This window comes from Mus pahari, chromosome 14, assembly GCF_900095145.1.
Source record: "Mus pahari chromosome 14, PAHARI_EIJ_v1.1, whole genome shotgun sequence".
Taxonomy (NCBI): domain Eukaryota; kingdom Metazoa; phylum Chordata; class Mammalia; order Rodentia; family Muridae; genus Mus; species Mus pahari.
This window is the reverse complement of record NC_034603.1, coordinates 18,842,049-18,867,580: the sequence shown is the minus strand read 5'-3', so window position 1 is coordinate 18,867,580 and position 25,532 is coordinate 18,842,049. Positions and strand designations below refer to the sequence as shown.

The 25,532-nt window shown below is 51.3% G+C and overlaps 1 protein-coding gene across 1 annotated transcript in view; it reads right to left on the bottom strand.

The window, feature by feature from the left end:
* Positions 1 to 25,143, bottom strand: part of Adamts2 (ADAM metallopeptidase with thrombospondin type 1 motif 2) — a 211,028-nt gene extending 185,885 nt beyond the window's left edge. Inside the window, exons 1-2 of the mRNA XM_021213198.2 lie at positions 24,911 to 25,143; positions 23,575 to 23,969 (exon numbers count right to left, since the gene is read on the bottom strand). Coding sequence (XP_021068857.1) covers positions 23,575 to 23,969; positions 24,911 to 25,049 — 534 coding nt within the window. The 5' untranslated portion in view covers positions 25,050 to 25,143. The remainder of the gene's footprint in view (positions 1 to 23,574; positions 23,970 to 24,910) is intronic.
* Positions 25,144 to 25,532: the final 389 nt, after the last annotated feature.

The following is a 25,532-nucleotide window of genomic DNA, read 5'->3' as shown; positions in this document are numbered from 1 at the left end:
AAGAGTCAGATCCACGAGGGCTAGGTGATTGTGCATCATCGGACTTGGGTGCTGCTGGGAAGTGAACTCACGTCTCCTACAAAAGCAGTAAGTGAGTGCTTTTAACTGCTAAGCCATCTCTCTAGTCCTCTTCCTCCTCCTCTTCCTCCTCCTCCACCTCCTCCTCTTCCTTGTCATCTAATTCTTCCAACTCTTCTTCTTCCAATTCTTCTTCTTCTTCTTCTTCTTCTTCTTCTCCTCCTCCTCCTCCTCCTCCTCCTCCTTCTTCTTCTATTAATCAACCAATTCTTTTTCTGCTTAAGCAAACTTTTCATAGGGATTTCTGGAAGTTGGGGAATAACCCCTGGAAAGCATATCTTTCCTCTTTTATAGCATCAAGCTCATTTTCTCCTGAGGTCTTGTCTTTGGTCTAAACTTAAAAATCTCTTTTGCAATGGGGCCAAGTTTACACACTAATACATACAAATGCATACATTCATACTACAAACATGCATGTGCACTACCCTCCCAAGGAGTGCACATTTCCTCCTATCTGACCTCTCCCTCTGCAGCAGCATGGGGTCATGGTGTGCCCCTCTCCTCTTCTTCCTTGCCTCTTTCAGGAACCCCTTCTCAGTCTAGAGACACCATCTTCCATCAGCTCCTAACCTGGAGTCTTCAAAGCCCCTTCCTTGCTAAGGAAGCCCCATGCACCCCGCGGTCCTGATTCACTGATTGCCCACACTCAGTCTCACTTACTGGACAGCACAGACCCTGGCTTCTTCTCTTGTATGGCTGCATTGCTTTGTGTGTTGCAGTGGTTCTCGGCACTTCCCATCTCACATCCACAGCCCTTCACAGAGCATGCTCTTGGCTGTAGCCCCTGCACTCATCCAGCCCCACTTGCCAATGCCTCACAGAGCCACCTGGGAGGGGCCCCAGCCAAACACTGACTCCAAGCTTCTGTCCTCTTTCTCCTTCACCCCCCACCTACGACTTCCACCTCACCCTTGGACCCAGGAATTTGCAGAAGCTGGGGACCCTGACCTCTGCACATATCCCAAGTTGATGATGCTGGTATGAGAACATTGGATGTTACATGATAGATAGATAGATAAATAGATAGATAGGTAGCAAAACAATCTCGAAGAAAATGTACAGCATGACCTTTTTCTATAAGAGTATTTGCAGAAACATGCACGATGTGTGAGCTATGGGCTAAAATGTAGGTGATAGAATTTCAATCGGCTCCTTTTGTTCTATGTATGCATTTTATTTTCCACAAAGACATTTCATGATTTAAGAAAGGCAGAACACTGTAAGCCATTGTAAAGCCACCCCAGAACAAATATTCTGGGATCCCAGGATGTGCAGAGATCCAGCATGGGGTGGGGCAGGGAGGGGGGCTAAGTGACATCCACCTATACCTTCTTTGCATTAGTCCTGAGCAGAAACCTCATGTTCAGAGAGGTGGTGGAATCTACCCAAGGTCACACAGGAGTCCTGATCAAATTTTCCCTCCACTACCCAGGACCATGGAGCAGGCTGTGAGCCACCTCCTCCATTCAGTGCGAACCCTGAGGCAATGCCGGGTGCTCCCTCAGACCCTGAAATAGAGCCGCATTGCCACATAAGACACCCAGGAGACATGAGGAGGCTGGGAGCCAATTCCAGAACAGCTAGGCAAGGCCTCTGCCAGCATCAGGGAAGCCTCTGACTGCCTCTGAAATCCAAGAAGCAGGACAGGAGAGGAGAACACCAGACAAAGGCCTTGGCAGCTCCTGCGCAGGGGGAGGGGGACAGGCCAGTGGGGGGGGGGGAGAGCAGCCCAAGGATAGCTGAGGAGAGCTCAAAGGCAGTGAGGCTGCTGTTCCTGGGCTGTGGCACCTTTTGGGGGGCGGGGGAGTATTATCAGGGATGCTAAGAGAAGCTTGTGTCTTATCTAAACGCTGGGACCCAACCCCTGCTACAGGGGTCCCCAAGGAGAGGTGCCCAGCAAACAATCTTATCAGACTAGATGTTCCAAGTCCCATGCCTACCTGGGACCACGGACTGGGACCTGGGACCTGAGACCTGAGGCTTCTGGACAGAACATACCTCAGGGTGTTGGGTATACCTCTGTGAAGCTGGGATACCTCACCAGCACCATGGCTGTCAGGGGCTGCCCAGAAAGTGAAAGAAGCCTGGTGCCCTCCAGAGGCAAGCATGGGCCAGCCAGCAGTGGCAGAGAACTGGGTCTGTGTCTGACTAAAACCCATCAGCTCCTCCCTCCCGCCCCCTGCTAACAGGCCTTTGGCTGCCTTCCCTCCTAAGTAGCTGTGAAGGGAAATGGCCTGGCAGAAAGATAGAGTTGGGGGGTGGGGTGCTCTAGCTGTCCAGAGAGCTCAGACGCCCCACTTTCCCCAAGTAAGAACTTGAAAAGGAAAGGCTGGCTGGGGGCAGTCATCGTCACAATGGCCCGTGCCTTCACCTGAACACTGAGTCCGACCATAGGACACAGCCCCTATCAAGGTCACCAGGGACCAGACTTCTAGTACTACTGGTTCAGGAAGCTCCCTGGAGAACTCTTGACCAAACGGGGAGAAGAGGCTGGAGCCAGGCAGCCCCAGCCCCAGCAGTCAGCAGCACCTGTGCCGGGTGCAGCCCCAACCACAGCTGTGCATCTCTGCCTCCCACCACCTGTTGAAGATGCAACCTAATTGTGTTTCCACTCAGCACAACTTAAAAGCCAGCATGCAACTTAAAAGCCAGCCAGGCTTGAGCTCAGGGACAGGACACATTGTGAAAAATGTATCTTTCAGACTTCCCCTCCACACACCTGGAGGGTCTGCACTCGGGTCTGCACCTGATGCACCGTTGCCTAGAAACATGAGCCTAGGATGGCTCCATTCACAGCGATTGCCTTGCAGTTTTGAAGACCTGAGTTCTCAATCCCGCAAAACCCACGTGAAAAAAGTTAGTGGTGACGGGTTTTGCTGTAATCTCAGCATTTGAGTGGCAGAGATAGGTGGGTCCTGAGGTCTCAGTGTCTACTTGAAATAGGCAAGAGAAAGAGTAGAAAGGGTCAGCTCTTTCTCCACCCACACGTGGGCAGAGCTTGAAAAAATGGCACACAGATGGCCTACACACACACACACACACACACACACACACACACACGCACGCGCGCGCACACACACAGAAGATGTGAAGATGCACAGGGTTCCATGGAGTAGGGGCCCAGTTACATAGCCTCAGCCCACAAACTATGCACCATACAGAACGATGTTCTCTGCCTGTGGGACGGAACGGGAGAAAGAGAGGAGGAACGCTGAAGGGAAGGGAGGGTCTGGACACTACCACACACATGCACACGCGAGACACACACACACACAGGAAACACCCTCATCAGAGCCGCCTTGCCTCGGCTCCCTGAGGTTCAGACAGCAAACACCACCCGAAGCAGTCATGTGACCTATTTGACCAATCAAAGCTCTGCTCCCTGCCTCAGCCACAGTGTTGATGCTCAAACCTCTACCAATGACCCAAACTGAACCCATGGAACCAGCTTTAGAGTCTACAGTACAACCTGATGGAAAAGGTCAGCCTCTGTGTGCTCTGGTGGTGCCAAGTGGCACAGGTGAGCTGTCGAGGCAGGCCACACAGGGAAGAAGGCCAAGTAATACAAGATGGAGGCTTTTGGCCTGAGCTGATTTACACTAGGTTTTCTGTTGCTTGTTGTCATACGAATCTGGGCCTGGGGACAGTGTTTGGTGAGGGACAGACTGCAGAGATGTAAAAGAAAGAATGGAAGCAACCCCTCCTCCAGTCCCACTCCCAAAGTAGATATTAAAGGATGACTTGTGTCCATGGAAGGTAGAGGGGCATGACAATGGCCGTCTCCATCCCTGGCCAAGGACTCCCGACCACAGCTCGCTAGCCACAAAGGCCACTCCTGTAATTCTGCAAAGGACCAATCCACACTGAATCTGTCGGCCAGCCGCTCCTCTCTCCTTTCAAGATGGAAATCGTTTCCACATCTTGACTAATTGTGTTCAGGTGGCGAGGACTGGTGTGTGGCGCCTGCATCTGTGTGCATGTCCACCCCCCAGCCCTGGCGCCTGCCCCAGGAATGCTCCTTGGAGCGCAGGGATAGAGGACCCCGGCCTCTTCCCGTGTCCTGGGGGCCCTGGGTGATGTCAGCCGTCCTTGGCATCTTCTAGTAAACATCTGCTCTCCTTACTCTGACCCAGGAATTCCATTTCGGAAGAGTCATGGCCTCATCTGGCAGTGAGTCCCAGGCTGATTATGGTCTGGCCCCTCCCCCAGCCCTGCCTCCTCAACCCACACTCAGCCCAAGCCCCGCCCATAAAGCCCTCCAAAGAGATTAATATCCTAGCTGCAGTCTGCGTGCTTCCAGCCACTTTTACACTTTGTTCCCTCTCCTAGCGCCGCGAGGAAAACATTACCTTGCAGTGACAAAGGCTGTTGGCACTGAGTGGTAGCTGTGGTTCCTTACCTCACCGAATCTTCATTTGTAACCCACCACAGCGCTTTACGTTCAACTTTTACCTTTCACGAATGACAAATAGCCATGTCCACCAGTGAGGGAAGGAGGCAGAATCAAGTCTTTGCATTGCAGCAGACCCAAGGCACAGAGGCTTGCGCGAGCTGACAGTCCACAAACTGATATCTTGGGCAGGAAGGAGGAAGGGGAGAGCGGGAAACCACAGCTCTAAAAGGTAAACGGCCCCTCTCTCAGTGAAAGGGAAAACCCTCAGGTGCTTAGCGGGGGACTGAACAAGGAATGAATGCAGAAGTGGCCGGCGTGCTTATAAGAAAGAGTGGATATTGCAGTGCCAGGAGCCACTGGGCCCTTCTGGAGAACTCCATCTCTGCTCACTTCCATCCCAGGGACACAAGCCCAGAATCTCCCAGATTCTCAAGACAATAGAAATCCAAGACTTCACAAGCCACTCATCAAATGCTGAGATGGCCAAACAAAACTCACTGTCCGGTGGACGCAGCACAGAGCACCAGTCAGTTCCAAAGAAGCTCTGCCAGGAATGGTGGGAGCACTAGAGTTCAGAAAATCATTCCATCGGTGTGAGGCAAGGCAGGGACTCAAACAGGGCTTCCTAGGTCTACACTCATCCCAAGGTGTCAGGACACATCACTGCCTCTGTCAGGCTCTTCCCAAGAGAGTCTCACCAAACTCACAGGAAACTGGCAACGGGAAGCAGGGCCCAGATGGCAACTCCCTTACATGCCGGGCTGGATACTCTGAGGCCGTGGCAAAGGGGTTTGTGCAAAATGGCTGTCAATTCTTTTATACTCCAATGTAATAAGACAAGAAATGAATCAACATTGAAAAGGAAGGGACCAAAATATTGTGATTTGCAGGTGACTACATACTTAGCCCCCCCTCAAAAAAAACAAAAAAACAAAAACCCAACTCCTAAAGGAAAACAACACAGAGAAGTTCCTGAAAATATCCAGAAGTGAAATAAATGCAGTTACTTGCAGATCTAGGAATGCAAACATGGGAATTGGCCAAGGAAGGGATTTATTTTAAAGGGATTTTTTTTTTCTTTTTATGATTCTCTGTTTCATGTTTGTGTTTTTACAATAAGAGAGGAGTGCTTGGCTGAAAGACAGGGGAAGGGAAACGTCTCTGGATGCAGGCCATGGAAAGCAAAGCGCATGGGGGGGGGGCTCATCGTAAGGACAGCAATTATGGGGGTCTTGGAGTTGTCAGCAACTGAGTGTTTAGCTGCAATTCCACAGTGCACCTAACCTTTATACTAAGAGGTCACACTGAGCTCTGCTCGTTTGGAATGAAGATGTCCAAGTGGGGACTGTCACTAATCTGGAATAAGCAGGCTCCACATGTTTAAAGGGTCACATGTGAATTTTAAATTCAAAGTGTTCTTAAATATCTATAATACGCTGCTATAAGATACAATGGGAAAGATCCTTATTCAACACCAAGAAAATACTAGAAGTCTTTCCCACAAACCCACTGGAAGGCAGTGAGAGAGATATTTGAGTCGATTTTCTTATTTCCCTTAGATAACTAAATACCATGAAGACGTCACCCGCTTGTTAGCAGAAATTCGCTAAAGCCCCATTGCATGCTGGGTACAACCCCAGCACCCCAAATCAAGGTCTACTCAGTTTATTGTGTAAGGTCATGAGAAAAGAAACTGAAAATCCATTTGGAGACCAGGCAAAACCAACCAAAACAGTATCTAAGCCCTAATGACGACATTTGCCCTTTCAGGCATTTGAACACATCCTTAAGCAACGGTAATTGCAAAACTAGTGTGTAAAAGGAAATTGAGAGCAGAAACAGACTGATTGCTTTCTAGAACCCAGTGGGCGATGGAGTAGCCATGCCAAGTCGTCGGTCAGTGAGTGGTGCTGAGATAACAACGCTGGCAAATCAGGGAAATAAAATAACTGCCCAAGGCCAGCCCAAATATGTTAAGTGAGATGAAAAACTTCATTTGATTTAAAGGGTTACATATTTTAACATATTAAATGGAAGCGTAGGCATGGTGCCCCATGCCTGTCATCCCAGCTCCTGAAAGGTGGTACCAGGAAGCTCAAGAGTTCAAGGCTGGGCTGGTGAGATGGCTCAGTGGGTAAGAGCACCCGACTGCTCTTCCGAAGGTCCAGAGTTCGAATCCCAGCAATCACATGGTGGCTCACAACCATCCTTAACAAGATCTGACGCCCTCTTCTGGAGTGTCTGAAGACAGCTACAGTGTGCTTACATATAATAAATAAATAAATAAAAATTTAAAAAAAAAAAGAGTTCAAGGCTATCTTCACCTACATAGGGAGTTCAAGGTCAGCCTGGGCTGTGTGAACCATCTCAAAGAAGAGGAAGACAAGGAAAGGGGTATGCACTCTGGAGGATGGCTCCATGACTAAGAACAAATACTATTCTTGCTAAGGACCCATGTTGGGTAGCTCATGACTGCCTGTAACTCCAAGGAGATCTGACTCCTTTGGCCTCCATAGACACTGCACTCATCTACACAGACACACAGACATACAGACACACAGACATGCAATTAAACACAAGACAGTTCTTAAGAGAACAAAGTAGAAAAGAGGAAGGTAGAGGAGCGCCCCTGGAGCAGGTGTGTGAGAGGCGGGTCACTGTCCAAACCAACATGATGGAAGGAGTAAGCGGGAAAAGCTAGTGGGATTGGCCAAGCGCAATGGAAGCTACAGGGGAAATTCAATAAATGCAAATCCACCCAAGCCAGCGAATCATTGGTGCTGAGGAGGGTCTGTCAGCTTCAGAGGAGGGAAGATACAAGACAGCAACCACTGGCCTCACAGAAATATCAGGTCCATTAATAACAAGACCTTCCCAGCACACACTGCCACCCAGACTCTGTACCCAGAGCCAACAGTCCCAGGCTAGCCCAGCTTCAGCCACCTTGAGAAGCCCACAGGAACCCAGACGACCTAAAGGAAGGCTGTGAGGCCAGAGGCCCATCAGTAATGTCCAACATCAAGAACGAACAAGCATCTGCCCACCTCTGCCAAGCCTTGGCCGAGCCCAGTCCTGGAGTATCCATTTCAGCCACAAGAGACCACAGATCAGAGCCCAAGCTAACCCCACACACCCCACTGGGACTACTCTAAGCTTCCTTAGCTCTTGCAGACAGTTCTCAGAGAGAAAGACACAATAACTCTGGTGACCTTAAGAAAGGACAGATGCCAGGGATCTCTCACCAGTATTGAGGGCCTGTTGGCCACACCCCCAAACTCCCACGGAGAGATAGTGCCCAAAGGCCACACCATCCAATCTGAGGTGAGAGCCACTGTGATAGTGGATGTGAACTTGACTCCTTTTCTGTGAAGTACACTAAGAATAAAGTGTCTGGCTGGCTAATAAGAGAAGAGGAGAAACCCCAGTGTCTTGTTAGGGTTTCTATTGCTGTGATAAAACACCAGGTCCAAAAGCAATTTGAGGAGGAGGTATAACTTGGCTCATATACCCCGAGTCACACGGTCCATGCAGAGAAGCCAAGGCAAGAACCTGGAAGCAGAAATTGAAGCAGAAGCCATCCAGGAGGGCTGCCTCCTCTCTTGCTCCTTGCCTAGTTTAACACAGTTTGCTTTCATAAATACCCCAGGACTACCTGCCCAGGGATGCTACTGCCCCCAGTAAGCTGGGCCTTCCTTGATCAATTCATCAAGAAAATACCCCTGCAGACTTGCTTACAAGCCAATCTTATGGAGATGTTTTCTCAATTCAGTTTCCTCTTCCCAGATACATATACGTTTGTGTCAAGTTGCAAACTCCAGCCACCACATCTGGACAGCAAATAAACCCCGCTCCTGTGCAAGGCAGAGGTGATGTGCACCACCTAGGAGCTCAAGGATCTGCTCAAGTTCCAGTTGTGGAGGAAGAGTCCAGACTCTGGGATTCTGGTCTGTCACTCCTCTTTTTCCAAACCTGAGTCCCTCTCAGCACATGGACGTTGCTCTTTGTAGTACCCATGAGAACTGGGGGCCCACGATAGGAGGACCAGGACTCCTGGAGGCTGACGTGTATTCAGGAAGGTATAAACGCAGACCGGGGTAGGAGTGAGCAGCCTGTGATGGGGGGGCCCCCAACCCTAAAGGGTGTCCCACCCCATAATAAAGGAATCCAGGATGGAGGAATGTGGGGAAAGGAAGATGGAGAAAGGGGGGAGAGAAAGCAGGAAGGAGTGAGGGTGGGAAGAGAGGAAAAGGGAAATGAGTTGGAAGGGGAAAGAGGGAATAACAGAAGGAATAAGAGAAAGAAGGGAGGAGAACAGGAAGGGGGAAAGGAGGAAGAAAGGAAGGAGGGGGGGTGAGAGCTAGGACCCAGCACTACCCAGCTCCCCTCTCCTCCTCACCCCACCGAGAGAGAGAGAGAGAGAGAGAGAGAGAGAGAGAGAGAGAGAGAGAGAGAGAGAGCGCTGATGTATCTGGGGCTGGCCTGGGACTACCTACCCTCTGTCACAGCACCAGGCTGTGAGCATCTCTTCCAGGATTCGCTTTGACTCACAACACTTCTGACACCCAATGTGTAGCCGTCTCCCTCTCATCCATGGGCCCTCCAACTCTCTGGGTGTTGAGCACATCTGGTAAGGATTGAGCTTGACTATTCAGGGGATCGGGTCCCACAAAACTGGTTCCTTCAGACGCTAGTGGAGCTGCGGGGTTACAGAACTCCTGTGACAACTTAAATGGATTAGGTTGCAAGAAAGGTTCGCAGGGCCTGGTAAAGTATTTCACTTATTCTTAACCAGCCAGATGTTGGGAGGGGAGAGAAGTTTCTGTCCGTGCCGCTGCCCCACGAAGCTGGACCAGCCCCACAGAGGATTCGTAGCACAGAGTAGTGGAGCTAAAATCAACTCCCCCCCCCCAATCCTGTCCTGGCACTGTCACAACCAGCTCCCCATCTGAAGCTATGTGAGGGAGTCAGCCACCAGACATCTCATTAGCACACAAAAGACAATCTTATCCCTCCGCTGATTCCAGGACTCTTAGAAGCTGTTCTGTGAAGAAACCACCAAGATCAGGTCTTAGAATAATTATAATAAAAGATGTTCCCGTCGCCCCTTATCACTCCGGAAATTACAGAGTTCTGAGTCAGGAAGTAGGATAAAGAACAACCTCATGTGCACTCCCTCACAATCCAGCCTGTGACAAATCCATGCTGCCTTGAGATCCAGGCTCACAACTGTGAAGTTCAAACTAATGGAAGGGACCCACTCATTTTTCTTTTTAAGGTTTACTTTATTTATTTAATGTATGTGAGTACAGTGTCACTGTCTTCAGACACACCAGAAGAGGGCGCTGGATCCCATTACAGATGGTTGTGGGCCACCATGTGGTTGCTGGGAATTGAACTCAGGACCTCTGGAAGAGTAGTCAGTGTTCTTAACCGCTGAGCCATCTCTCCAGCCCCAACATGCCCACTCTTGAGTTCAGAGAAGGGATGGAGCCTCCTAGGGCCTGGGGATGTGAGAGAGGGGAGGACCACACCATAGCCCCAGGGTCAGTACTTAGTACCCTGGGATGTCCAGAAGCTCTGGATACAACTAGCCCAGCACCAAGCACCAGTCGCTGCCCCATCTCCTGTCAACCTACCTGTTAGCTCCTCTCGACTGCACACAGCCTTTGAGACAACCACATCACTGTAGATGTCTCCCTTGGCAGGGCTCAGAGCTCCCAGGTAAGAGACCCCCAGAAGTCATCGGGTTTTTCTGTCCTAATCCACCTCTGATATGTTGACATTCTCAGCAAGAACAGCCAGCCTTTTCCCCTTTGCTCCTCCAGGACACGAGGCAGCAATCCATTACTCTTCTATTACTGTCCTGAGGCACCATGACCAAGGCACCCTGTAGATGAGGTAAATCTATTGGGATTTACAGTTCTGGAGGGCAAGGATTCAAGATGGCAAAGTGAAGGTGTGGAGGCCAGAGCAGGAAGCTGAGGGCTCATAGCTCGAACCACAAACTGCAAAGCAGAGCAGGTGTCCTGGGCAAGAGGCTTTGAGACCTCAAATCCTGCTTCTAGTGGCATGCTTCCTTTAGCAAGGCTATACCCCCCGAAACCTGCCCCAATGGTGCCACCAGCTGGAAACCGAGCATTCAAATACCTGAAACTAAGAAGAAACATCTCATTCAAACCACCGAAGGCAGACAGCCTCAATGGAGAAACAGAGTCACAAACAAGCAAGAAGAAAGCCAGACTTCCACTTTGATTCCCTCTAGACCTTCAACCCATTGTCTTTCTCTGGCCCATAGGGACCCATAAGACTCTCCTGTGTGGCTTGTGACAAATACAGACTCCAGAACCTCAAGGTACAGCCTAGACATGGTATTGTTCAAAGCCTCCCAAATCCCATGCCAGTCATGAGCAGACAGGCAGACCCCACCGTGGCAAAACGATTTTATTCTCTGCAGGACTGTTCACAGATTGCCAGCACCAGGAAACTGTTTTCGGGAAGTCTATCCTGGAAGCTTGTGAGAGGTGAGAAGTGTTTGTAGCCAAGGAGAGGGAAGGCTAAATAAACTGCATCTAAGCAGGTTGGAACTAGACTTCTCTACGGGGGAGCTGGGTAGAACCAGGGGTCCTTCAGAGAGGAGGAGAGACATGTCATTTTGGGGTTGGGAGGGGAAGATGTTCAATTAAGAAGACAATGGCTCTATCCCATCAGAAGCCATAAGGCTGGAAGACACCTATTCCACCTGCTTTGGGAAAGTATCCCCTACTCCTGGCAAAGGCTTCCTGTGAGTGGGTTCAGTTGCTGTAAATGGGGACTGGGTCGAGATTCGGGATTAGCAGAATCGACAACTGTGAACTGGCAGTAACTCCCAGGCTGAGACCACCCACCCCCAACAACTCGTAACGGTAACATCACTAGCTCGGGGGACAGTGTGCTAAGACATTTTATCTCAATTTCTGCTCCTTTGCTGATAAAAATGGGATCTTAGGAAACTGGAATTCAGAGGATATTGCCTTCACACAAAATCCATCTTAATCCTCAAGCAAGCATTACATTAAGCAGAGAACCGCCAGGGGCGTTCCCAATAGTCAGGCACAAAGGAGGGTGCACCAAGCAAGCCACTGCTTAACATCACTGAAGGTTCTAGACAGTGCGGACTGGAAATGAGAATCGCAAAATCACCGTTTCCAGGCAGTACAACTGTGTACCTAGAAACCTGAGGGAGTCCACAGAGATCAGCTGGAATTAATGCATCAAGCCGCTTGATGAAAGATAAGTTTATAAAAAGCAGCAACTGAGGGGGGGGGATTTCAATTTGCAAGGGCGGAAAGAAAACAAAAATCCTTGAAATAACCCTGATTTCTAAAAAAAGAAATGAACTGTGTGCAAAAAAATGTATGATACTTTACTAAGCAGCATGGAAACAGAATTACGTGAACTGAGGGACACACTGTGTTCCCAGCAAATACGACACATTGTGTCAACTCCTCCTTTAATTAGTTTTTAAGTTTAATTTAATGTCAATCAAATTCACAAGAGATTGTTGAATCTGACAAAATAACTCTGAAATTCACTGGAAAGAATAAACAGATGTGGCCAGCCACCTGTTCCTGAACGGAACCGAAAAACTGGCTTCGTGACTCTGCGTGTGTGTGTGTGTGTGTGTGTGTGTGTGTGTGTGTGTCTACACACACGTGCGCGCGCGCACACACGCGCACAGGCGCGCGTGAGACTGAACCTGGAGCTCACCAATTTAGTTATTCTAACTATCCAGCAAGCCCTAAGGGTCCTCCTGGCTCCCGACATAGCATGTCTCTCTAAGCCTGGCTTTCCACGTGGGAACTGGACTTTCAAACTCAAGGTTCTCGCCATGGTGAGCCCTTTATTGACTGAACTGCCTCTGATAGGTGCCCAGGGTTTCAAAAGGAAAAGGAAGAAACACAAACGACATTTTGTTTAACCCAGTGTGCGGATTTAAATATGTTTGGCCCCCATGTTTGAATGCCTTGCCCGTGGGGCGTGGTACTATTCGGGGGCATGGCCTTGTTGGAGGGAGTGTGTCACTGTGCAGGTGGACTTCGAGATCTCCTCTAACGTCAAGCTCTACCCAGTGTGGAAGAGAGCTGCCTCCTGGTTGCCTTTGGATCAAGATGTAGAACTCTTATCTCCTCCAGCACCTTGTCTGCCTGCACGCTGCCATGCTTCCCACCATGATAGTGGACTGAACCTCTGAAACTGTAAGGCGGCCTGAATGAAATGGTGGCATTTATAAAAGCTGCCTGGGTCATGGTATCTCTCCACAGCAATGGAAATCCTAAGACACCCTGTATATTCAAAATGTATTATTTGAAATGTATATTCCATACTTTAAGTCTATCTATGAGGAATGGGATATAATTCAAAGACCAAGTACTTGCCTGACACGCATGAAACCCTTGATTCAACACTCAACAACAACAACAACACACACACACAGAAAATCTGTGAAATGTTTTATGTTTTTCAAGGGCAGAAGATGTGCTAAGTCTTGGAACTCCAGTTTGTAATGTAGTTTACAGGCACAGTGCCTCTCGGTACAGACCAATGGCATTTCAGATGTTTAGGAAGCTCGTGTGCCCTGTGGCTAATGTACTGGACAGTGCAGCATCCAAGCACTAAACCCCTTTGGTATCTGAAACTCTAATAATGGACAGTATGGTTATTAGAACAGACAGCCAGGGGAAAAAGTGGAGTTCATCTTGGTATTGCTTAACTTGAGGATTTTCTATTACCAACTGGTGTTTGGGGTGAAGTCTATCAAAACAATAAAAAATAAATAGAACATCTGGGAAGATGGTGCAATTGGTAACATGCTCGCTTCACAAGCATGAAGACCTGGGTTTGAATCCCCAGTGCCCATGTTTAAGAAGCATGCACCCGTGAGCCCAGCACTGGGGAGGAGGAGACATGCAGACTCTCCAGCCAACCAGTGTGTCTGAATCAGTGAGTGATGCCTTCCGGGTTCTCTGACGTACCCTGCCTCAAAAATTAAAATGGAGTTACCAAGGAAGACACCTGGCATCATCTCGTGCACACACACCAACAGATACACACAACGTATGTAACGAGCCATGCAATGCTGTGTTGGCCAATGTTATATCACAGGCTCAACAGTGGCCCTTTAAGATTCTATAGCCTGGTGGAGTCATAGCCAGCTTAGCATATGATATTCGTGCAACAAAATCACCCGATGACACTGCTCTTGGAAGGAATCCTTACCCTCAAATGGCACACAACTGTTGTCTTGTGTCCTCAGCTCTTTTCATTGTGCCCCTAGAAGCTCTGTGACAAGCAAGCTGGCTACTGCTGAGACTTGAACAAACTTGCATAAAATACCAATATACCCATTTCCCTATGATCTGCTTTCAAATAAGAAGTACCTGAGTTCAAAGATGAATCCTTGAATTCATGTTCATGGAGCTATCTACAGATGACCCCTCTAGCTCAGTCTAGGCCCTGCTGCTTCTCTGCATGTCCTCTGTGTGAAATCTGTGTATCAGCTCTCCGGGCCTTGGAGCCATTAGTTGCTTCTCCACCGCCATCATGATTCCCATCAGTACCATCCCTGTCATCACCATCACCACCACCATCGTCCCTATCCCCATCTCCATCTATCATTAACATCACCTCCATAACCCCAGCAACCCCTAGCCCCATCCCTGTCCCCATCAGCCCCATAACTTACACCCTATCACCCTCATCCCAAACTCATATCTCCATCACTACCATCACCATCATGCCCATCACTACCATAATCATCACCATCATCATCACTACCACGCCCACTGAATCATCACCATCACCATTATCTCTAACACCACTATCACCACCGCCATCATCATTATGGCCATCATCACCTTCACCGACAGCAAACCACATTTGTAGAACTATAAGAAGAAACATTTTTAAGGCACATTTTTCACATACACTACCTCCTAGGTCATGACAAAACCAGTGGGTCACCACAGAGGCTAGCATTGCTAAGCACGTGCCAGCTCGGCGTTGGTAGCTCCTATTGCTGTCACTTTGACTGGGTACCTCTGAGGTTAACATTTGTCTGGGTTGAGACCTCCTGCCACTCAAGATGATGGCAAAAAGGATATAGGCTGAAAAGAGCAGTGTCAATAGATGTGGCTATTGATGGTCACAACACCATCTATACTTTCTCCAAGAGAAGAAAACACTCAGAAGTGGATGAAGCCAGACTACACTTGCTCGCCATGACTCATGCCAAAAAGCTCCAGGTGGAAGAAATGCCTCATTCACGGTGATGAGGACAGTTAGTCGCATGAATTGGGACTGTGAGAAGTCAAGGGAAGAGCATGATTTAGGTACCATATTGCAGCCGGGTGTCATGGCAGACTCTCATAATCCCAGCGCCTGAAATCCCAGGAGGATGAGCGTTGCAGGTCTGAGGCTTATCTGACATACACAGAAACGTTCTAGTCTTGATAGAGCTACACAATGAGACTCAAAGAACTGGAAAAAACGCTGAACCCTGAGCCTGGGCTGCATGATCACAGTGCACCCATCTTCCAACACCCAGTGCGATGGGTATTGATGGGGTCCCATTTTGTAACGTGATCAACTGAGTTTCACAGTGTCAGAGCCTCTGCCAGGCTGCAAAGCTTTGCTGAGCACAGCTGATCCTGTAACAACCCCCAGTCCACATGCTAAGCTCATACATCCTGGTTAACTATGTAAATGTTAGGATCGGGTCAGAGCAGGCAGAAACTGCCTGGCCTCCTGGCGATACAATATCCATGATCCTGGATGCCCGAGTTTCCTTTGCCAGCAAGTGGGAAGCTGTACACCCCACTCACCCACCCTGAAGTCGATGTCAGTGTAATTGAAATTCATGGATGAGCCCGAGGAGCCAGCTCTAGGCTTGGTAATAACTTCTCCATATTAATGGCAGCACTGCAGAGTCGGTGAGCAGCTGACATTTAATATAAAGCATATGCAGCAGAGTGAGAGGTTCCTACCTGGCCTTCCCATCCCACAGCCCCTGCCAGTGGAGGAGGGGGTGATATAAAGCAATGTTGGAATTCAAGGTGCTGGAGTTGTCCCCCAGTACCTCCACCCCACCTGAGGACCTTCTCCAGGAGGAAATCTCTGCTAAGAATGCACACATGCATATACACACATGCATCCAGAGGCACACATACCCTTGAATGCACACATGTAATTATATGCACACTCACTTGAAAACTTTACTCACGTGTAAGCACACATCTGTGTGTGCAAGCTCCCACATGTAAGACATGAATACATGCAACATATAGTCTCCATGGTTAGGTACACACATTCATATACACAAGGTCTCTATGGCAAGATACATATATACGCATATCTATACTCAGAAACTTCCAGGGTTTCCCCGCCACAGAAGAAGTTAGGGGTATAGAATGATGCACCTGTCCTTCCACGTTGATCCAGGTTCCCAGAAGGGGCTCCACATATATTCATCCCCACAGAGGCCAGAGTGAAATGTTCTAGGTCATGATTTAGGCCACCACAAGGCAAAGCCAACTTCAGTGCTGTGCCAGGAGTGCTGTGCCAGGCCCTCGCATGTCTGGGAGACTCAAAACAGATGAGTCCCAGGCAGTCACAATACTTGTGCCACTCACAGCAGGCCTGAGTGAAGACCTAGCTGTTTCCACTCTCATCACTCACCAGTGGTTAGGGACATGGGGGATAGGGACAGCTGTGGGCAGGGGGAACTTTCTAAATGGATAGCAGAAATCTTTATCCACCAGCACCAGGAATACTCGTGACCGCACAGTGATGGGCAGTGCTGGGAAAGCATCATGACCTAAGATGGCCTGAGCGAACAGTCTCCCTGGGCTCCAGCTCACTTCAGTGGCCTTCCTGGAGAGTGTGGCTGGTCCCACTGTGCGGTCCATGAACTCCCTTGGAGAGAAGTTGGCAGAGCCGAGTAGTTCCCTGAGCCTATGTCCCAAAGTCTTTCCCATCGATATCTAACAGGTACTCCCTTTCCTTGTTCGACTTGATTTAAACCAGGAGGTATGAAATCAATTTTGCAGGGCCAGAAAACCATGCAAAACTACAATGGATGTGCACAAGTGCTTTCCTGGAGATGAAGTGACAGAGTTGCCGCCATTCAGAGGCTCCATTCCTGAAGACAGACGCCATGTGGTTGACATCGGAGGAGGCCAAGGGGGAGCACTGGATCTCTGTAGAAGTGTCACCCCTTTCCCTGCCCAGGGCTTCCAGATCCCACTTCCTGGACAAGTCTCTTCCCAGCCCCCATCTGACCCCACCCAGTCTAGAGCTGAACCCTGTAGACATAGCCAGGAACAGTCAGACTGCAAGTTGCCAAGACGCACGAAGTGGGACATGATACATATGTGTTCAGGGTCGCTCCAGAGACAAAGAGCCATTCAGCTAAAGCCTACAAAGAAAAGCAAGGAACGAAAGGCAGTGAGGATGGCCCTGGAGAAGGAACAGCCTATGCCAAGGTCCTGAGTCCCCAGTGGTGGAGGAAAAACAAGCCCAGCCAGGATTGGCCAGGCCCAGTCCGCAGGGGCGGGGCCTTTGCTATCAGGCCAGTGGGTTAGGGTTGTTTTGATTGGAGAGCCATGAGAAGCGATGGAGTAACAGATTTTGACGTGTGGTTTGTAAAATCTGCTCTGGCAGCTGGATGGAGGAAGCGTTGCTGGGATGCTAGGACAAGACCAATCAGAAGCAACAGAGGAGCACCGGAGAAGGACAGCAGCTTGCAATCTGGTGTGGTGCATAGGTCCACCATGGAGTGTGGATCCATAATGGCCCAGGGTTATGGAAGGAGGGTTGAGGGTGTTCCTATCGGGATACCTCGGATGTGAGGGTGGCAGGGGTTGGCTACCTCTGCCTCCCAACCTAGAGCCATAGTGCCAGCTCCTTCACCATCAACCCTAGCAGGAATTTATTACCCCTGCAGTTATCAGGCCTCACTTCTTGTTTGGCCTTATAAGGTCCCCCCCCCTTGGACCCGCCAGCCACTGAGTATGTAGATGAAGCATCTTCCAGCACCCCTGCCCTGACCAATGGTGCATGGCCACACACACCCTGCCCCAGAGATGCTGGCCACCTCCCCAGGAGCATAAATAGCCCTCCCTGTACCCAACGATCTGAACTAGCTCACTGAAGCTGCTCCTGGGTGTGTTCTATGCTCTTGCATTCATCATCTGCCACTGTACCCATCCATACCCCCACTAAGCTTCAGTGTGCAATAGGCCTGGCTACCCCAAGGGCCAGTGCAGGACTGGGATGAGGTCTGGGGGTCTCTAACAAGCCTATGACCCCTGCCTCAGTGGAAGGCGGTGTCTGGAGAAGAGAAGGGAGACTGGTTTGTTCCCACGAACCACCCAGCTCGTGAGACACCTCTGTTGCAGCAGGAGGTGCTTTCCAGTTCCACATCACAGTGTTACAAACGAACCTGGGGCTGCCGATGGCCTCCCCATGATGGCCTCCCCACGATGGCCTCCCCACGATGGCCTCCCCACGATGGCCTCCCCACGATGGCCTCCCCACGGGGTGAGGGGAGAAGAGCCTTCTAAAGTACACAGCAAGAAGGAGGAGCTGAGAGACTGAATGAGTTGGATCCAGCCAAGCCTGAAGCCAACATTCCTCGGAACCTTCAAATCACTAGACTCATAATATCTCTCGTTTGTTCCATCCAATGTTAGGTGGTCTTCCTTCATTTTAGCTCAGTAAGTCTTAGATCAGGTGACAGGCTGGACAGGAGGCAGGAGCCACTCTAGGTGGTGGGATGGGTCACTCATAGTACTGGCCAAGCAAGTGCCTCTGCTCTGACTTAGGGTACCTCTTTGGTTCCCCAGCTGTGGACTCACTGATGTCCAGGCAGTACTAAGGCAGGATGGAAGGAAGTAATATTCCCTCATAAGGACCAGCCCTTGTTCCCAGCAGACAGTGATAGGACCCTCCCTACCCTAGCACTTGGCCTGACTGAGCCCAGCATGTGACATCACTTTTTCTTTGTGACTTTTAGGGATCCCAAAGGTCTGGCCAGGATGGTAGCCGAACAGAAAATCCCAAGGAAAGATGTTCAGGTCCCCAAAACAGGGACTTCCTCTTGCCACAAGACCTTAGCTGTACTTACTACAGAAGCTTGGGCAGACACATCGGGGAGCTTGTAATGAGCCCTTACGAAATGATGGACACCTCCTCTCTCAAGGCCCGGAACTGAACCTGGCTGATCTAGAAGGCTGCAGAGGTCAGAGCCTACGCCAGACGAGCCAGTGGGCTGTTAGCGGTGCTCTTGTCCAGCCAGGCACATCAGACCACAGCCATCCACCTGTCCTTCTGAATGGAAGGGAGGAGTAGCGAGCGAGAGTGGCTTCCATCCTTCTAGAGTCCCCACTGTCCCCACTCACCATTGAGGAGTCAAGACACCCACCCAGGAGGAGCTCCAGCTCAGAGTAGACCCCTGGACAGTCGATGTGCCGGTCATGTGCCCATCCCCCCCTCACTCACATCGACAGTGGTCAGTGAGCTGACTCAGGCCTCTGGGAAACAAAATAGGAAAGATGAGAAATGCTTTTAGGATGCAGTTCTGTTACTATCGTTATCATTGCGTTGTTGGTGTGTAAATACAAACATGAAGAAAAATAGAATGTAGTGAGGGAGACCTGGTATTAGACAGGTACAGGTTTTGATGCTGGCTTCCAAGATCGTAACAAGCAGGCTCTCTCAGCTTTGGGGGGCTTGGTTTACTCATCTGTAGCCAGGAGACAATGAGACATAGTGCATATGCTGTGTCGGTAGATGCTTAGCAGGTAAGCCCTGCACCTAGTAGGACTGCACCAAACTGTCATTCACCATCATACTTTCCATACCTGCAGGCTTCTTTTCTGGGAATGTGTAAAACTGGTGTGAATTAGCTCGCCTGCTGTGTAACCCAAGAAACACCAGAAAATCCTTCCATAGCAACGTGATATATATTCCCTACGCATTTTTTTCCTTATTCACTGCGAAAAGAAAAAAATTTATCACCATCAATCTCCCTCCACCCCTACCCCACACCCAGTATATAAAGATGAGGTGCTTCTAGCCAGTGACAAGCAAGGAACCTATCTGTGTGGCTGGGGACACGTGTGCAGCACAGCTTATGACTCGGATCTTTGTGGAGTACATCGTGTGCCTTTAACAAACCCCAGTAGAATTTGTCTCTTGGCTGGCCCAGGGCGCTCATTTCTGGCCAGGACACTCTCAAGTGGCTTCAGGGAGTAGAATGGTACCGCTTACTCTCAGCCCTATGTCACCTGCAAACAACCCTGTTAAGATCATGCTACCTGAAAGGAACCAGAGTATAATTTACAAAAGGAAGTGGCCTGGTGCTGCTGCACAGTGGCCTATTGAGTCACAAGAGGGACTACAGCGGAAAAGTCAAAGCAGCCCATAGGACACTGATGGAAGAGACAGCAGAGGTCCTAACAAGTCACACCTGAAGATCTGTCACCCTGTGAGCTAATAAGCTCCCCTTTCTGTTGAAACTGACTTGACTTGGACTCTCTGTCACGCAACTGATAGATACAGTGGACAGATTCAATTAGAGTCCCACTGTACTAAACAGATTAGGAGAGCAGTGGCCACAGTCATCAGTTACTGATGCCTTCATCCTTTAAGTAGAAGGGTGACCTTAGGAACAGTCACGCAGATACACCAAATATGTATTTCTGAACAGCAGATAGAGGGCCCACTTGAGTGTCTATACATGCCACCTATTGTTCCCTGGAACTTTCGGTCTATACCACAGTTTCTGCACACATGTGCTTGGATGCTCGGCGTGTTCTCCAAAGAAAAGGGGCCATAGGCCGCATCTTCCAGCATGTTGGATGAAATAGAATTGGAGAGACTCCTTTACTGTAGAACTCTCTCTCTCTCTCTCTCTCTCTCTCTCTCTCTCTCTCACACACACACACACACACACACACACACACTCACACACACACGCACGCACGCACGCACACACGCACGCGACATGTATGCACCACTCCTAGGGTGAATGCAGCTGAAGACTTTCCCAGTATGATTTATAATTCCCCCACTAGAATAGAGGCTCCTTGGTCTTCCAAACTCCATATGACCTAGCACAAGGCAAGGCCTGGGCCAAGTAGTGGGAGTGGGTGGGTAGGGGAACAGAGGTGGGGGGAGGGGTATGGGAATCTTTCGGGATAGCATTTGAAATGTAAATAAAGAAAATAATAATAATAAAAAAAAATAATTCCCCCACTAAACCATACTTGCTCAGAGCAACTCAAGGTACAACCCTGAAGACCATTCTTGGAGAAAATGTAGTCTAGACCCTTGTTTCTCAAGTGGTGGTCCAAAGGTTTACCATAATTGCAGACTTCTTGGAACCACCTTGGGTGCACTGAAGTTGGCTCTGTTTTTAGTGAGACTCCTAGGGAGCTGCCTGCCCAGCACAGCCTGGCTCACCTCCTTTATCGTATCTAGGCAGTTATCAAGAGTGCATCATCAGAGGAGGGGTTCTATGTAGCCTCATGGAGAAGGATGTGGGCTGCTGAATGCATTAAATACATATATCTGGGGCTGGTGAGATGGCTCAGTGAGTAAGAGCACCCGACTGCTCTTCCAAAGCTCCTGAGTTCAAGTCCCAGCAACCACATGGTGGCTCATAACCATCCGTAACAAGATCTGACTCCCTCTTCTGGAGTGTCTGTAGACAGCTATAGTGTACTTACGTATAATAAACAAATAAATCTTTAAAAAAAAAAAAACATATATCCACTTACATCCCGTTGAAGCTTGGCAAGGCACACTTTATCCCTTTTATTACATCTCAGAAGTTTCATGGCCCCACCCCCAGAATTGGGAGCACTGAAGCAAAAGAGGCCAGACAGCCTTAGGCGAGACACACACCATCACTGTCTGCATGGCTGGGACAAGTCACTCAACCTCTCACAGACTTAGTGTGCCAGGTACAGGCTACCTCACCGTGGACCAGAGGCACCATGTGTAAAGCCTCAATCCTTAGTGAGTGAGCCCATCATGGAAGCATGGGGGAACTTAAAGGGTTAATGAATTACATGGTAGAAAACCAGGGGCAGGGACAGAAGAAGAAGGGAAAGAGGAGGAGAGGGGAAGAGAGTGGGGAGAAGAAAAGGGACGGAAAAGGAGAGACAGGAAGGAAGACAGAGACAGAGAAGGAATCAGAAAAGGAATCCTGGAGAACCTGCCCCGCCATGTCGGGTTGTTATCCGCAGACTGCACTGGAATCCACTCAGGTTTGTGAGCCCGCCTGTACTGTAGATGTCCCGTTCCTGTGACATCCCGCTGTTTGCCCCTCCTAAGCCAGTTCATCTCAGGAGCCATCAGGACCACTCCAGCTCTCCACCTACTTGCCAAGCTGTCCCCTCCCCTCCCCCAATATCTGAGACTCCATCAAATAGCACCTGGGTGTCCTTCTGCCCCCATCGGCTGGGTAGGACCTGCCACATCTCTGACCTGCAGAAAAGAATAAACATAGCCAAAGGAGATCCCTGAACAAATGAATTGAGAGGTGAATGAATGATGCAGTGTCACTGCCCAGTGCTCTAGTGGGAATTAATGAGTAGAGACAGGATCCCTGCCAACCCCACCACCTTGTCCAAAGTCCCCAGTGGTGATTGATCTCCCTTCATGTTTAGGACATTCGCTGGCACCCTTACGGGTGACTTGCCTGTGGGATTGCCACAAGGAAGACAACAGAGAAGAGAAAAATGTGCCCTAAATTAACCCAAGGACACTTAAAAGTCATTTGCAACACGCTCAGTCCCTAAGTAAACCCGACCAAAGGCAGTGACTTCTCTGAAGCAACAAGTGATGTTTCCTGTGGGTCCATAAAAAGAACTCCAGTGGTTGTGGAGCTGGGGTGTAATTGCTGGCTCTGCAGATGGCAGGGCCAACCTGGGCTCCCTGAGGACGGGTGTTGCTCAGGACTGGCAGGGCTAGAAGCATGGCCACGTGCCCAGAGCCAGAGTACCCTGAGCAGCAATTAGAGCAGAACCCACGGTGGGCGGCTTCCGATGTCTGGCCGGCAGGGCCAGCCTGACCACTGTGCATTCAATCCAAAACAGGAAAGTGGCACTGGTTCTGCAGTGCCAGGCCCCTGGGTGGCAGGGTAGCACCACCAATGTCAGCATCTGCCTCGAGCACTGATCCAGGCTTCCTCCAAGAGTCTCCGTATGGCAACCATGGTCCTGGGGGACACCCAGTGACAATCGAGCTTTTCAGGGCTCTAGTCGCAAAGGGTGCCCCAGGTCGTTCCAAAAGGGACCAGTACCGGTTCACCAGGAGCTGCTCCCCAACATCAAACAGCCCACAGGGCACTAGGACCTGCATTGCCAAATGCTCCCCTTGGCTCAAATTAGAGGGAGAAAGCTGACTTTTCAAATAGCCACTTCAACAGGAAACCACAGTATAAAAATCACTGGTTCCTGGTCAGCCAAGGGACAGAGAGGACTGGCTGGGTATTTCCGCATCACCACCTGCTCCTCGGGCTGTTGTAAGCACACACAGCAGCAAGGAATCTGCCAGCACCTATGCCCACCACAAGCTCACACATGTGATCAAAGTCACTCTGACACACATTTGCAAAGCCCATGGATATCGCTATGCTTGGGAGATAACACACATTCACCTATTCACACACCTATACTGGTACCCAGAAAGAAGAAGGATGCATACATTCCAAAACACAAACACACACACACACACACACACACACACACACACACACACACACTGAGAGGCACACAAGGCGGCAAACGTATGCTTGTATGCAAGAAGCAGACAGAAGTAGTTTGGCATTGGGGCTGGAGGTGGGGTTCACATAAATCGTCCCCCTTTCTCTGACCAATCAAAAAATCTTGCCTTCCCGCCAACCCCTCCAGCAAGCCGAGTGCCTCCCTAAGCACTGTGGAGGAGAAGATGATCCTCAGCGCGGGCTATGTCGCCCTCCCAGGAGACTACCTAGTAATGGGTTTCCAAAGCCCAGGCAAGAGTCAGAACAGAAGGGAGCCCTAGAAGAGAGTACTCACCAGCCCATCACAGTTACTGAGCGCCACGGAGGAGGCTTTAGGTGAGTCTGCCACGTCTCCAACGTAGAGACAGGTCCCAAGCAGGGGCTCCACTCGGGTGTCACCCGTCTCACCCTGCCACTCCACGGTGGCTCCCGGAGCCACGAGCCGGGCGTTGGGCCGCAGCCGCAGGTGCAGGTCTCGACCGAATACTGTGAGGTTGTAGAAAAGGCGTCCTCCAGGGTCCTGAGCAGCGCCTCCGGGTAAGCCCGAGGTCTGGTCCGGGGCAGCTCTGCGGGCTCGTACCCCCACCCCGGCCGTCTCCAAAGACACCACGTGGGACACCAAGCGGCCCTGGGCGTCAGTGCGCACCGGCACCGCCAGGATGCGCTCGGCTCCTTGCCCCGGGGGCCCGCCTGCAAGGGAAAGGGGCGTTAGACTAGCGGAGACCTCGGAGACTCTGAGCCTGTCTGCGGAGCCCGGCGCCCCCAGCCCTTGCCTCAGTTGAAGAGAAGGAACATTCCACCACGAAGCCTCCAGGAAGGGGCGTTGACAGGACCACCAGTCCGGAACCACGTCGCCTGCGGGCCGTCCCCTCTAGAGGACCAAGCCAGCAAAAGAGCTGCCCCAGTGGATTCCCAATTGAGGTTCCTCGGACACCTCGCAGTTAGCCTAAAGGGCGACCCCATCAAAGTGCCCTCGCTCCTTATACCGTCCTTGGTAGGACACGGGGCTCCTCGGAAATTATTCCACCTTGGTCCCTTGCTCATGCACCCTGACCCTTCAGCGGTCCCTGCTGCCCAAATGTCCTCACCATTGGCCTCCGGAGCAACCAGGTTCGCCCTCTCATGGGCGGCCTGTCCTCAGTCCAGCATTCGGGCAGCTCACTGTCAGCCCCCTCGCCCCGTACACTTAAGCCCGGGAGAGGTGGAGCAGGGTCCCACTAATCTCCGGGGAACCTCTCCGGGACAACCCAACCAATGCTCAGGGCCCGCAGGCGGCGCGCTCAGCACCGGCTCCTCCCGAGCGTCCCCGGGCGCCGCCTCACCCTGGCTCCCCCGGACCCGCTGGTGCTGGTTCTGCACGCTCCGCCGCGGGGTTTTCCCTGCCCTCCAGCGCCACACTCTGCATCCCGAGAGCGGCAAGTGCTCCGAGGCTCCTTGTGTTCCAAGGCATCCGGGGTGCGCCCCCTGCGCGACCGCCCCGGCCCCGAAGTTGGCCAACTTGGCCCCGGGCGCGGCGCACAGAGTTTGCCCAAGTCTCCTCGGACGATGCTTGAGGAGGGGTCTGCGGGCCGCGCCGGGCGGGTTAGTGTGGCCGGAGGGTTGCGGGAAGTGGGGACCAGGCTGGCACATACCTGGGGGCTCGGTGGCGGCGACGAGCCGGGCGCTCGCGGGCGGCGGCGGCAGCAGCAGGAGAGGCGGCGGCGGCAGCAGCAGCAGCAGCAATAGAGCGGGGCAGAGCAGGCGGCGAGCGGCTCCCGCCGGCGGATCCATGGCAGCCCGACCGCAGCCGGGGCCCCGCACTCGCAGCCGGCGCGAAAGTTCCCCGCGCGCTGCCCAGCCCACATCTGGGGGCAGCTGGAGCCGCCCGCAGCTGCAGCACCGCAGGGCGCGGGGCGGAGGAGGCGAGGCGCGCAGGAGAGGGCGGGGAGCGCGGAGGGAAGGCGGGGAGAGCGAAGGAGCGAGCTAGCTAGCGGGCGAGGGAGGCGGGAGGAGGAGGCGAAGGCGAGCGAGGGGGAGGGCGGGGACGGCGGGCGCCTCAGCCTGCGGTGACCCGGCGCTTCTTGGTGCGGCCGCCGCCCGCTCCCCTCCTCGCTTCCCGACTGGCAGCTAGGCAGAGACACCCCGAGGCGGCGGCAGAGAAGCTCTGGAAGCCGGCCAGGGGGAGTCCACCGCGCGTCCCAAGTCACCTCGAAGGAGTGGCACCCCACCCGGAGAGCCCTCTGTAGTGAGAGTCGCACTCAGCTGCCTTGGGAC